At 35.5% G+C, this 14,922-nt stretch overlaps 1 protein-coding gene across 1 annotated transcript in view; it reads right to left on the bottom strand.

The window, feature by feature from the left end:
- TER94 (Transitional endoplasmic reticulum ATPase TER94) overlaps positions 1-14,922 on the bottom strand; it is a 258,536-nt gene that overhangs the window by 199,898 nt on the left and 43,716 nt on the right. The window contains exons 3-4 of the mRNA XM_090414459.1: positions 12,494-12,666; positions 6,965-7,045 (exon numbers count right to left, since the gene is read on the bottom strand). Of these exons, the coding sequence (XP_090270585.1) occupies positions 6,965-7,045; positions 12,494-12,666 (254 nt within the window). The remainder of the gene's footprint in view (positions 1-6,964; positions 7,046-12,493; positions 12,667-14,922) is intronic.

Raw genomic sequence — 14,922 nt, 5'->3', positions numbered from 1 at the left:
TTTTCCTCACATCACCTGGATATGAGATTCTAGATGCCAGTGGTACCAAACTCAGAAGCAGCACCACTTAAACCCCCATCACTTAAAACATGACTTACTTGGAATTTTTTTATATTTAGTATTATAACAGGTATTTGAAATAAAAAATCCTCTTATGAGAGAGACACTATCATTAAATGGCACTGTGTATTCATAAGGAATAATTTTTTCCATTGTCTCCAATCATGGAACTTTTCCAAGCCATTTCTGGCTTCCACTATGCAGGACAGTGGTCTTATATCAGGCAATGAAATTCATCTCCCACCTAATCATAAACATCCATACCCACAGTGATTTAAACCTGAAGCCTGTTGGCTGGATATGCTAACCACTCAGCCAAACAGGTTAGCAATAGAGTTTATAACCTAAATGCTTTTAAGAGAAAAATTGTCCATGAATGCCCGAGTATTCATAATGAAATGTAGTTCATAACTTACAATTAAATTTTCACCAGATTTAACATTAAACCATCTTCCTGTACTTCCTTCAATTCTAACTGCTGACTTACAACTCAAATAAAGACTTAGTATTGCTCTATATAATGCACCATATAACTGTAGCATTTTGAGTAGCTTCTCTCTTGGCACCTTGTAATATGCCTTTTGTAGGTCTACAAAACTTAAATACAGATATTTGTTATATTCCCATGATTTGTCAACTATTTGTTGTAAAGTGAAAATCTGATCCTGACAGCTTGTTCTTCACCAAGCTTCTCTTCCACAATCCTTCTCAACCGTTTCTCAAGTATACTTGCATATATCTTGCCAGGAACACTCAGTAGAGAAATACCTCTAATTCTCACATTCAGTTTTATTTCCCTTTTTATATATGGATACTATGACATCTCTACTCCAATCACCTGTAATTTGTCCCTGTGTCCAGGCATTCTGAACTATGCAGTGCACCTACTGTAAGAATTTATATATCCATACTTGAACTTTTCTGGTCAAATATCATCTACTCTGCCTTTCGACATTTCAGGCTTTTTCTACTTCAATTATGGATGTGTATTCCTGATTGCATGCCAGGTCAGTGTTTTTTTTTTACCACTGCGCTGTCACTGATTATTTCAATTAGCAGAATTGCTTCCTTGATGTTTTTAATTTTCGCTCCAGGAAAACTCGAAATTATAACTCACTCATCAATAGCATGTTTTATTAGAGTCCCCATACCAAATAACTTCTTTCTTATTACCAATGTCACTTATCTGATTTCCGTTACCTCTTGACTTACCTGTTTCCATGCTTTGTTGTTTCTTATTTTTCATTTTCTCCATATGCTCATTTAAATGCCTCTTGACTTTTTGTAATTCCCATGTGATTTCTCTGATGATCTGCTTTAATTTTGCTATTTTGGAGATTAATTCATTTTCTTTTACCTCCTGCACAACTCCAATAACTCCGTTAGCGAGGCTAGTCTTATTGCTCTCACCACGTGCTCTTTTTAGCATTACTTTTCTTGTGCATTTTTGGTGCCATTTTAAAATTATACTTATTGTTGAAATATTATTAAGAGAGACTTCCAGGGTGTTGGAGACTCATCGAGGGAGGCCACATACTACACACTTAATAGTATCTGCAGTCTACAAATTCTCAATCTGTCTTTATAATGAGTATTCCACAATCCTGATGTCATTTTTAACTGAACTCTCTCTCCAATATATCAGAATCGCAACGGAAACATGGACTGAGCACAATAGTCAAAGTGAGGTTTTATCAAGGCCCCTGTAAAGAGGCAAAATGACATTCTTATCTTTACATGTGAACGTTAGTTTCAGAATTGCGATTATCTTTTGAGATGTATTTGCAATCTTTGCCACATGGCACTGAACTTCAACTTCTATCTAGTTGAAGTTCAACACTCCAATATCCCTAGCCTCAATTTCTTCTAGCATAATCCCACCAATATAATACACCATTGGATATTTAATCTAATGAATGATTTACATTTACTGATATTGAACTGACATCCATTTTCCCAAGCCCATAATTCCAGCCTATTCAAATCATTCTGCATATCAGCAGCAATCCTAATTACCTTACCTATCTTTGCATCATCAGCAAACAGCTGCATGTTGCTTGTCAAATCTTTCCCAATATCATTAATGTACAGATTGAATAACAGTGGACCAAGCATTGATCCTTGTGGTACACCACTTGCTACTTAAATCTTGTAGAAATATCTTATAAAATACTAAATACACTAAAATCTCCACTAATATACTATACAACACCAATTTTACAAGAGCACTAAATTCACTGACCAACACACGCATACACGTAAATTTCAGTCACAAAGAATATCTTTTTAACAGAATTTAAAATAGCCAAATTTGAATTATTTGCGATAATTTGTAAACTCTGGCATGTCTCTCTACCCTCCCCCTCCCCCAGCATGTTACATACTCCTTCAGTTCCAATACCTGCTATTCAGTTCTAGTCTTTCACGACTAGTAACTGACTGATGATGATTCATGATATGTGAATTGAAATATATTTGTAGTTAAATAATTTTAATTAAATACTTTTTTTTTTCAATTATTTGTGTGTTACTTCAGTAGAATAATAAAGTTATCTCTTAAATCAACACAGAAGAAGCGCAAGGTAGTTAGTAATGAGGGCATTATTGGAGTAAAGCAATTCTGCCCTCTTGTACAAGATTCTTTATAATCCCATAGTGTTGGGAGAGGGAGGAGAGGTGACAAGTCTGCAAGATTCTCTGACTAAATTGAATAGCTGTTGTAATAGATATGGTATGAAGGTCAGCAATAAAAAGACAAAGACAATGAAAATAGGCAGAATCATTGAAAATGTAAACTGTGTTGTGAATGGAGAACCTGTGGAACAAGTAAAACATTTCAGCTATTTAGGCACGATTTTTACTGAAGATGGTAAATTAAACATAGAAATAGACAACAGAATCAGCAAAGCTGGTATGTAGGAAGTCAATTGAATAAATTCATATGGAATAAGAAAGAAATTAGTCGGAACACTAAATTAGCTGTATACAAGACTGTGTTCAAACCAATTTTAACTTATGGATCTGAGAGCTGGGTCAGAAGTAAAACACTTGACCAAAGACTAGAGACTGCAGATATGAGAGTCCTGAGAAAGATTATAGGCATGAACAGATGGCAACAATGGCAATATCATATTAAAAACGAGGATATTGGGAAAGAACTTGACACTGTCAGCATCCAGGATTGCGTTAGCAGAGCTAATCTCAGGTCACTTAAACAGAATGGGCGAAGAAAGATTAGCAAAACAAGTGTTCTCTGCCAGATTGGCAGCAAAACGACCCAGAGGAAGACCAAGATATAGGTGGATTGATACGGTACAAAGTGCCTTAGACGATAGAAATATAAGATCTGATAATGTTGGAGTCTTGACAAGTAACAGACTGATTTGGAGGAAAATTGTAGATAGGAAGTTAGTAAGGATGTAATTTTTTTTCATGTAGTACTATCATATCCTGTACACCCCTTGAGGGTACATGGCAGGAATTTGATGATGATGAAGAAGGCTTTCCCAATAGCTAATGAGAAAAACTTCATTTTTTGTCTCGTAATATAGAATGTTCTGCTGTGTTTCAAAATGATCTTATCATTCTATCTCCTACATATCTGTCTCTTTAGGAATTGGAGCATTTGGTGCTTTATTTGTACAGACTTTGGTTTCATGATCTTTACTATCAACAATGCACACTAATAGAATCGTGACAAGAAGTTTGAGCATGGTGGTATTTCTGACTTCTCAAAGGATTTGGAAAGTTCATCCTAATGGGGCAGTTGATATAGCTTACTTTCACTGATGGTAGATGTGTTTCAGGGGAGTTAAATGTACCTGGGTGGTACAAGATTACCATTCCTATTATTAGGAATCTTCTTATGACTGCCACTCCTTGATCCATTAGTTCAGAGATCTCTTTATCTGGAACAATGAGGAAGTCCCACTTTGATACCACTCTAACATTTAATAGGGGGATTATACCGTGATTGGCATTTCTCGAACAAATGTTGCACCACTATTTACTTCTGGAATAATATCATTTTTTTACTGGTTTCTTGGCATGGCAGGTCCTTGTGAAGGCTCTGATAAATTTGAGGATGAAGAATTCATGTTAAAAAGAACAAAGAATTTGGCATCAGAGTCCCATCCATGATGTAGCCACAGACATCTGCTAACCAGCAAATAATGACTGCTTGGAAGTGAACTAAGAACTATCCCCTGGATTCCATACAGTGATTTATTTCTCTATTTGCAGACCATGGGAAACAAGACAGTGCAACAGAATAGACATATGCAGGTCAGTCCATCTTGCTGTAGCAGGGACTAAAGCAGTGCATGCACACCATAGAATCCTCTTTTTGGATGTCTACAAAGTTGCACTGCATAACACAGAAGCAGGGCACTGTGTTATCAGTGATCTCAGTGATGGTCTGGAGAAGAGGAAAGTTAAAAAAAAAAAGATTGGAGAAGTAGAGCAAAGAACACAGGAAGAAATGTATAGAAATAAGATGAAGAGTGGAAAGGGCTAGCAATGTCAGTGAAAGGCCTCCTCCACTAAGAATAGGTGTCTTATGGGAGACCTTGGGAGGTATACAGAAGATGTATTATTATGAAGGAAGAAAAACATTCTTAACACAATGGAAAAATCTTAGAAATGGAGGAAAGAGTATCACAGAAAGAATCAGAGATGATAAAGGTGACATAAAAACTCCAGAAGGTAATATTCTGTATATCTGAAATATTATGAGCTATACAGTTACAGAATAGCAGCTAAAAAATATACATGAGGAATGTTGCCATGGGTACGTTCGGTATTAGTGGTAGCTGGAATATGATGTTTAACCAGAAATCCTAAAAAATATGGAAGCGTGAGAATTCTTCTGTGGCTATAGTACATGCTTCAAAATGCAAATTCCACTTGATTGAAGAGAGTTCTCACAGACTTGATTTATAAAAACAGAAATAAAACTAATGTGAGAATCACAAAGAAATTTTCCTAGTGAGTTGGTAAAGTAAGGTTTAGCAAACATATTTCAAGAAGAAAAAATGATTTCTAGCCAAAGAGGTAACTGTCAAGAACAGGTTTTATTAAGTTTAAGACAAATTGTTAAAAAAAATCATGCAAGCATATCAAGGATCTACTATATTTAAGTTCTGTAGATATGGAAAAGGCATAAGGTGCCAGGGGTTCAAAATACTATGACACAGTTATTTCAGCATCTATATCATTCGTATTGAGAAAAAAGACGTATTAAAGTAATCTCAAATTCAGAGATATTAAACTTAGCTTTTTACTTTATACAGATGATGCTATACTTCTAAATGAATTATACCTACAAGTTGTCAGAATTCCAACAATACTGACAACTGCTGCACAAATTTTCTATGAAAATCAGGAAGAAAAAAAAAAAATATGAAAACTGATAGGAACACTTAAAATGTTGCACTGTCAATGGAAAATGAAACAAGCAAGTAAAATATGCAGCAATTAATATCAGCAGAGTTGGTACTGCAGGGTAAAAATTGGATTTATATGAAATAACAAAAAATAGCTCAAATCAACCAGTAGAACAAGCAGGACTCGGTAAAGGCTTTAAATCAATTGATCATATTCATGCAGTAAAACAAATAATAGAAAAAGCAGAAGAAAACAATTGCCTCTTTGTTTAGCCTTTATTGATTATGAAAAAGCATTTGATTCCATAAAAACTAATGCAATAATCAAAGCATACTCCTGAATCAGGGAGTTCCTGGAAAATATATGGACCTCCTGCAGGAAATATACCACACTGCAACAGCAACAACTTCATGCGAGCAGCAATAAAATATCAATTGAAAAAAGGTGTCCAACAAGGAGGCTATCATCCAAATTCTTTACAGCAGTCCTTCAAGAAATATTTAATAATATAAACTGGACAAACCCTTGGTATAAAAATTAATAACAGAAACTTAACACACCTAAGATATGCAGATGATATAATTTTTGCAAACACTCCAGAAGAAATTAATATAATGATAAAAGACCTACAACACGAAAGCAGAAAAGTCAGGCTAAAAATAAACAGAGAAAAAACTAAAATCATGTTTAATCATTTCGTAACACCAAAAAACAATAATAGAAAACAACTTCTTGGAAAGAGTCTCTTCATATACATAGGAGAGTTCAACTTGCCTGGAGTGCATTCAGAAAATTGAAAGGCATTTTTCAAAACAATGATGTCCCACTCTATTTAAAAAAGGAGACATTTAACCAGTGTATACTTCCAGTCATCACACATAGTTGTGAAACTTGGGTCTCTAACAAAAGCACTAACAAATAAACTAGCAACAACTCAAAGAAAAATGGAGAGGTTAATGCTAGGCATCACATTAAAAGATAAGCGAAACACCTGAATAAGAAGCCAGACTCGCATCACTGACATCATTCTTCACCGTAAGCGACTAAAATGGAAATGGGCTGGACATCTATCCAGAAGAGAAGATAAGCGATGGACCACCATACTAATGAACTGGATTCCAAAAGAAGGGAAACAAGACCGAGGGCATCCTAAAAGAAGGTGGAGTAATGAATTGTCAAATTTTGCTGGGAAAATTGGTCAACCATTGCCAAGAACAGAGAAAGGTGGAGAGAACTGGAGGAGGCCTTTGTCTTGCAGTGGACAGAAAATGGCTGAAAAGAAGAACAAAAAATAAATTTATCGAAATACTGAACTAGCAGCATCTAAAACAGCACTAACACTCATTCTGGAGAAGTCTAATTATTTGGGACAAAACTCCATATTTGAAGATCATAACATCAGGTAAGTGGTCAAGATGAAGTTCTGGAGATGAAAGAGCTATATATAATTAAGCATGCTTTCACTGATCACTAACTTCTATTTAAAAGTTAATTTAAAATCCTAGGACTTGAAACTTACCCTGTGAGTCCTTCTACAGTATCATCAATTGGTAACACATGGATTCTTTTACCATATTTAACATCTGGACAGGGCTGAATACTGAAAACAAATTGCCATATTAGGGAAAAGCTGCATATTTTGTTCAAGAAAACTTTCTCAATTAAAACAAAGCCTATTAACCACCTGAAGAATTAAATGAAATCAATAATAACATGTTCAAATATACTTAAATATAAAGTGCCAACAGGCTTCATTTTGGTGATATAAACATTAATTAAATTAGATTAGATCCCACATTGTTTTAAAACCGAATAAGAAACTCAAAGATTGGAATCAGAGAGTTTCATGCCGAATATATAGCGATCATATCGATATATGCATGCTGAGTAAATACCAAAAATAGCAATCAGAACTTTCCCCACCTTTGCAACGAGTTACACGTGTCTGTGCTACCTTCTAGGACTACTTGCATTTAGCTCACACTAGTATTCACTGATACTTTTATAGTTTTTTATACTATATTCGCATGAAACTCTCCGATTCCAATCTTTGAGTTTCTTATTCGGTTTTAAAACAATGCAGGATCTAATATCCCCTTAATTTAATGAATGTTTATATCACCGAAATGAAGCCTGTTGGCTCTTTATATTTAAGTAACTTAATGGGTGCACCTTTTTGGACAACTCGTATAGCAGAGTATATAAGTTCTTTTCGCTATAATCTTTGGTATTAATTTGGTTTAGCTACTCATTGATGAAGCCTCAATAAAGGCTGAAACCGGTCTGGGTAGTGACCTCCCTACCATAATGTAACAACAGCATATGTTTCCTAGGAAATGTGTTTTTACATTATGGAAAATACCAAAAATAGCGATCAGAACTTTCCCCACCTTTGCAACAAGTTGCCCGTGTTTGTACTACCTTCTAGGACTACTTGCATTTAGCTCACGCTAGTATTCGAATATAGTATATTTTTATACTATATTCGGCATGAAACTCTCTGATTCCGATCTTTGAGTTTCTTATTCGGTTTTGAAACAATGTGGAATTTAATATCCCCTTAATTTAATTAATGTTCAAATATAAATATATATGCAAAATTTTGTTAGAATAACTATTTTCTGGTACTCAACACAGAAATCAAAAAGAAATTGTTTTAATTCGACATCAGGATACTTGACAAAGTACCCTTTACAGTGTAATAAAAAACAAGAGATGATTTTACATGAAAACTGATCTTCCATAATCCATCATGACACACTTATCTACCAGCAGTATACAGCAACCCACAAAGCAGAAGCCAGCATAACAGTGAATACATGCTTTCCATTGTTTAAATGTTTTCAATATTCTTCACTAGAAATGTTAACAGTCATTACTTTGCTGGTAGTTTTTTTAATTTTATCATGCTATTTCTTGATGAAGTAAATCAAGTTTTTTTTTTTTTTTTTTGACTTCTTTGTGAATGGTTAAATACCAGAAAATTGAACCACAGAAGCTACACAGGAGACAAAGTTTCCCCATACACTGAATACAGGTTTATTGAGTGGTTTGCACCAGATATTTTTAAATTATTTCTGAATATTTTTTCTTGACACTCTTCAAATGTAAAGAACTATTACTATTTGGAGTGGTCTATAAGTTATTAATTTGCCTGCAAGTTAATTCATGGAAAAGAGGTGGGAGTCAAAATTTTTTGTGGAGGTATATATCCATTAGCAGTAAAAAGTTAAAATGTTATCTGGTTCATTTTATAGTATACAGTTACTTCCTGATGTGTTTTTGCTATATATTGTTATGAAGGGTAATGAATGCTGGTGATCGTGTTGAACACACACACGAGAGAAAGAGAGAGAGTGATCTGTGCCTAGTCATCTGAAGACCTGTAAGAGAGCGAGTTTTTACTACTGTAAATTTATTTATTATTGGGATGGTTACATATGTTAGAAATGTCTTTAGTTATCTGGCTACATGGGCAAATTGCAGACACACAGTCATAGGGATAGTGATTAGTTTTTCTAATTAAACCACCCCATAGAGAACACATAGTTGATTGTGCAAGGAGCAGTGACCACCAACTGGTTTCTACAAAACTTGTCATCCTGACATAATCAAAAACATATCTACACCATTTATGTACTCCTTGTATCTATAGGCTTCTAAATGCCTCTTTGCCCACAGTCAATAATAGAGATAGCACTTACATGTAACTGAACTAAATATTTAGTCCAAACATTAACAAGAGGATATGTTAATGCAAGTTAAAAATTTCACTTATTTCAAACGGTAACTGAAAAACTGAGAGTAAATGAATTTGACCATTTGCAAGTTTTGATGTTACCACTCTATACACAAATATCCTGCTTAAAGAAATATTAACTATATACCCAGATTCTAATATCAGAAAAACTAATAGATGGTGATTAGATCATTCCAAAATGGTAGTAGAATTAAAAAAACATTCATTAAATATCAATTACAAACTTCCTATAAACCAACATTAAAAACTAACCTCCTTATTCTTCAAAAGATGAAGTTCATCCATTATCAGTGCCAGGGGTATATGACTTGTCCGTAAATTCCAGTATTATGGAAAATCTGAAAGAGCTGCAGCAAAACAGAGAACAGCAGCAGCAGAATTATATACTTTTAAACCAATACGGACAAAGTGGATTAGTCAATCATATGCTTGGCACCCCATATATATAGTCAAGTCAAATGGAGAAAAACTTTCTCTAAAGACTGATTCAAAGTGACAAATTTTTCTCGAAATCTGCCTATGCTTTATAGAACATGCTCCTAACCTAAACAACAATAATTATACATAAAAATAAACAAAAAACTGGTCATATTTGACTATGTTCTTATTCAAATAATTTTACTGTGTTATATTTAAACTTGAAAATGCCCCAATTACTTCTAGGTGACATACTAGAACTAGATTAAGATATTCAATTTTTTTTAATTTGTGTGTTGTTAATAAACAATTAAAGTTCTTCATTAATAATAATAACCAATACTTAAATCTAAATATATGCAAACTTTAAATACTTGAACTACCTTAAAGACCTGGTATTCTTTACTATTCTGATGTGAGCAAAGTACAACATATTATACTAACAACAACAAAAAATTAATCCCACATGACAGTGCAAACCAGAGGAGAAAGCGAATGAGAGTAGAACAGGAAATGAGTCAGTGGGTAGAAGCTGGACCATGGATAGATGTTGACCAGTAGCTGTATACATTTTAAGGCAAGTGAGGGAATAATGAAAGTCATTTCAGTAGAACAGTGCTCCTGAAAATACCTATAAAAAATACAAAGCAGAAACAGGATATCTATGAAAAAGACAAGAGGGAGTTTGCAAGAAGGTAACTACTTACCAAGCACTGTTCTCTTTTTGGATAGTATCAAGCATTTTTTGGGGAGATTTGAACTGGTAAGCAGTAGTTTTTTGAGCAGAAAAAGATACCTATATATACAGGGTGTTCGGGATAAATTTGACAGTTTCGTAAGGAAAAAGAAAATCTTCTTTGTATCTATTTAATGAATTGACAAAAAAACATTACAGGCAGAGTTAATTACAATACTATCAACAAGATTTACTCAAAATAACCACCATTAGCATCGATCACAGCTTCAATTCTGCTTCGGAACCTCGAACAAGCTGATGCTACAGTCTCCCTGGGAAGGGCCGCAAAAACTGTTTTAATTTTATCCATTAACTGGGCTTTTGTATTACTGGAAGTGCGATTGGTGTCTTTTTCAACTGCGCCCCATACAAAATAATCCATGGGGTTAAGGTCTGGGGAGTTTGGAGGCCAAACATCTGGACTGGTGAAGTCGTAGAAATTTTCAGACAACCATTTTTGACTTTTCCCAGAGGTGTGGCAAGGGGCCGAATCCTGCTGCCATACATACGGCCTACCATTGGCTACCCTTGTTATCCAGGGCTTGACTACAGTTAGCAACTCCACGAACAAAGCCCGAATTCCAATGCCAGGGTTCTTCAACACCTGTTCCTGCAGATTTGCGAGGAATTCTGCTGTACGAACGCAATCAGATCGTCTGCTAGGGATCTTTCTTCTTGCTACATCCTCGTAGTCACCATTGCAAGTCTCTAGTTCATGCCTGATTGTTTTTACTGTATTCAGGGAGCATTGGGCAGCAGTCGTAATATCCTTATTTTGATGGCGGGCACGAATCATCATGATACAAGTTATTCTCTTCCATGATTCAGGTGGGTTCCAGCTATCCATCCTTTCTGACATCTTGTATATGAATGAAGAAGGGTCCAAACTTTTAAATGAAGAGAAGTGTGTGTTAATACATGTAACTTACGGAAAAATATAATTAATTATAAATATGTCAAATTTATCCCGAACACCCTGTATATATATATATATATATATATATTTTTTTTTTTTGTAGGAAAGTGGTTATAATGTGCCTATATAAGGAATGATGACATGTGCAAGCCCCAAGAAGAGAAATGCAATTGTGTCCAGAGATTAGAATTATAGGTGGTATTAATGACATATGGGAGGAATTTGATTATATTCATTGTTAAAACAGGTGATTCAGTTTAGAAACTTTGTTATGAAAATCAATATTAAAATCCAGCCATATTACACTCTCTGTCCAAAAAGAAACCGAACTTTTCGAAAATAGAAGAACAAAAATAGTGGCATCACTTGTTGTATCTTTTTGTTGTCAAAAGTGACAACCTTCATTAGTGTTGTGGCAACTGTTTCATTAGAAGCAAAGTTATAGTGCCAAGAGTGACAGTGTGTTTTGACGAACGGTCAGAAAATGCGGCTCAGAGAGCTGCGACTTGGTAAAAGTTTTACCGAAGCGCATCAAATGTTTCAGAAAGCATACGGTGATGAATGCTTATCCCGTACTCAAGTTTGAGGTTTCAGCGATTTCAAGGTGGTCGTGAGATGCTTGTGGACGATGAAAAGCCCAGCCGTGCAAAAACTGGACTGAGTGAAGTTAACATCCAAAAAGTGCATGATTTCATCAAAGAAAACCTGAAATCATCCGTGAGATTGATTGAAGATGAATTGAGGATTCCAAATTCAACTGTGCACAACATTTTGACCGAGAGTTTGGGCCTTCATAAATTTAATTCGCAATTTGCACCATCTCATCGTTCGAACATCGTGAGACAGTTTTTGAGCAAAAACCAAGTTTGTGTGTTGGATCACTCGCCATATTCACCTGATTCAGTACCCTCTGACTTCTTTCTCTTCCCGCAACTTCATTTGCTGATGAAAGGAAGGCAATACAACACCACTGAAAACGCTCAAGTGGCAGTAACCACGACCCTCAACAGTATCCCAAAAACCGATATGAAAAACTCATTTAACAAATTAATTGACCGTGCCAAACGCTGTATTGAAGCTGAGGGAGAGTATATTGATTGAAATAAATTATATGAATAATTATAATTGGCCTGTGTTTTAATTTCTATCAAAAGTTTGGTTTCTTTTTGGAGAGAGGATGTATGTTGTGAATGGAACAGAATATAAACACACTACTTACCTTACTACATCTCCAAGTCTGACACGGAGATTATTCCTTACACATCTGTTCATGCGAATCTTTTCACTAGCACAAGAATCATCAGAGAGAACAATACATACGGTTTCTCTTCTTTTCTTACCTTTCACTAATACCGTATCACCACGAAAAAGTTGCAATTCATCCATCTTCCCCTATATTTTGAGACAAATTTCTTATCAGATAATGTGGTTGGGCACTACAACTAACATTATTTTAAAGCAAAATAATCAGTTATCAATTATAAGCATAATTATTACATACAAGAAGGATAGCTGAAGAAGCTGGTTTTAATAAAATTAGTTTAATCCTTTATCCAAGTGTGAGCAAACAAAGTTTGCGCCTGAAGTATCTTCAGGACTAGGGTAAGGTGATACAACAACCCAGGGCAACTCGTTGCAAAGGTGGAGAAAGCTACCAACACTCCTATCTCAGTATCTCCTCTAATGCAAAACACATCTCCATGCGGATATGTCTAATGTTATGCATTAAGGGAAGGGCCACTACCCAGACTAGTTTCGACCTTTATTGAGGTCTCTTCAGTGGGAGCCAGGCCCTAGTGGAGATACCAGACAGAAGCATTAGCAGATCATCTCTACCTATAGGAGTTGCCAAATGGTGTGCCACCCTTTTTTAATAAATTACTCTGGATTTAGAGAAAGATGTTGAAAGTTTATTTTTCACTTGGTTAGAGTATAATAAAATTAGTTTAATCCTTTATCCAAGTGTGAGCAAACAAAGTTTGCTCCCACTTGGATAAAGGATTCTCCACTAGGGCCTGGCTCCCACTGAAGAGACCTCAATAAAGGTCGAAACTAGTCTGGGTAGTGGCCCTTCCCTTAATGCATAACATTAGACATATCCGCATGGAGATGTGTTTTGCATTAGAGGAGATACTGAGATAGGAGTGTTGGTAGCTTTCTCCACCTTTGCAACGAGTTGCCCTGGGTTGTTGTATCACCTTACCCTAGTCCTGAAGATACTTCAGGCGCAAACTTTGTTTGCTCACACTTGGATAAAGGATTAAACTAATTTTATTATACTCTAACCAAGTGAAAAATAAACTTTCAACAAGCTGGTTTTAGTCGAGTGAAACGTTAGTCACTTTAATTATTTTTCTTAGTGTTGCATTGCAGTAATAAGTTATGAATACTGATAGTGTTACTGTCTTCTACCAGAGTTACACTTTTTACAACGCATAATCCTACAAGTCTTCTTGTTATATTGTTTATGTACAAATTTAATAGTGGTTTTAGTACAGAGCCCTGGAGTACCGCAGAGCTCTGTACTAGAACAGATATAAAAAATCGATATAAATCGGTTTTTTATACCAACATTTGCCCTGATTCAATTCCACCACCCTCTAATGTCTGTATCAGCCATCCCCACATCCATGCCACCAGCCTCATATCCACCCCCGTTTGCTCCAACTTAAACAGTGTTCCATTCAGCATTCTGTCACGTCTTTGCAAAGTCCAGCAGTATCATGGTGTAGCCTTTACCTTTATGCAATTCTTCTGTCAACTTATTATAAAATACAAATTAATTACTGAGGCAGAACCTAAATTTTACAAAGCCATGCTGCCCCCCCCCCACATACAGAGTATCATATTCACATGCATCCATTTCTGAATTTTACTTTTAACCAACTTTTCTAATATTATAACCACCACTACAGAGTAACTGGTCTGTAATTTGCTACTTCTATCTTGGAACCACTTTACTCTTTCAACTCCCTTGGAACCTTGCCAGAGGCACTGACAGATCACTTGCACATCCCCATAGCACGAGCTGACATACCGTCCATGCCTACTGCTGTATTCACATCGATATTTCTCAATATACCGAGTACCTCCATTTCACCTACTTCAATGCTCACATCAGTCTCTATAACCTCAATAACTGCAAAGTTACCACATAGATGATATACCCTTGCAAAGTAATCACATAGTAACTGATCTATTTCTTCTGCTTCTCTCACTTTCCTACCACCAGCACTGAGTAAAGTTATCTTTCCATAATCATTCTTTCTCTTGCTACGTAGAGAAAATACTATTTTGGATTTACTCTGACCTGCTTAATTTTCTCTCAAAATCTGATTCAGCCTTCCTTACCATGACAGTTACCCTTCTTGCTTGTGCCTCTGAGCATGCTGATCATCTTTTTTTTTTTTTTTTTGTCTATATTCCTTCCACAACGTTTCCTTTTTTGCAGTTCGTGCTTTATACTGCTAGTTATCCACTTAATCTATACTCAGTTTATCCTCACGTTGGGTATGCACTCTAATACTATCCTGCTAAAACAATCCTTGACCACTTCCCATGTACTAACGACATTCATTCCATGTAGTTTCTTATGCCATGGCACTGCTTCAAGTAGTCTCCTAAGTGTGTCATAATGGACAGCATTGT

The sequence above is a fragment of the Typopeltis vanoorti genome, chromosome 25, assembly GCF_054136105.1.
Source record: "Typopeltis vanoorti isolate ZY-2024b chromosome 25, IOZ_Tvanoo_1.0, whole genome shotgun sequence".
Classification (NCBI taxonomy): Eukaryota; Metazoa; Arthropoda; class Arachnida; order Uropygi; family Thelyphonidae; genus Typopeltis; species Typopeltis vanoorti.
This window is presented reverse-complemented; position numbering and strand designations above follow the sequence as displayed.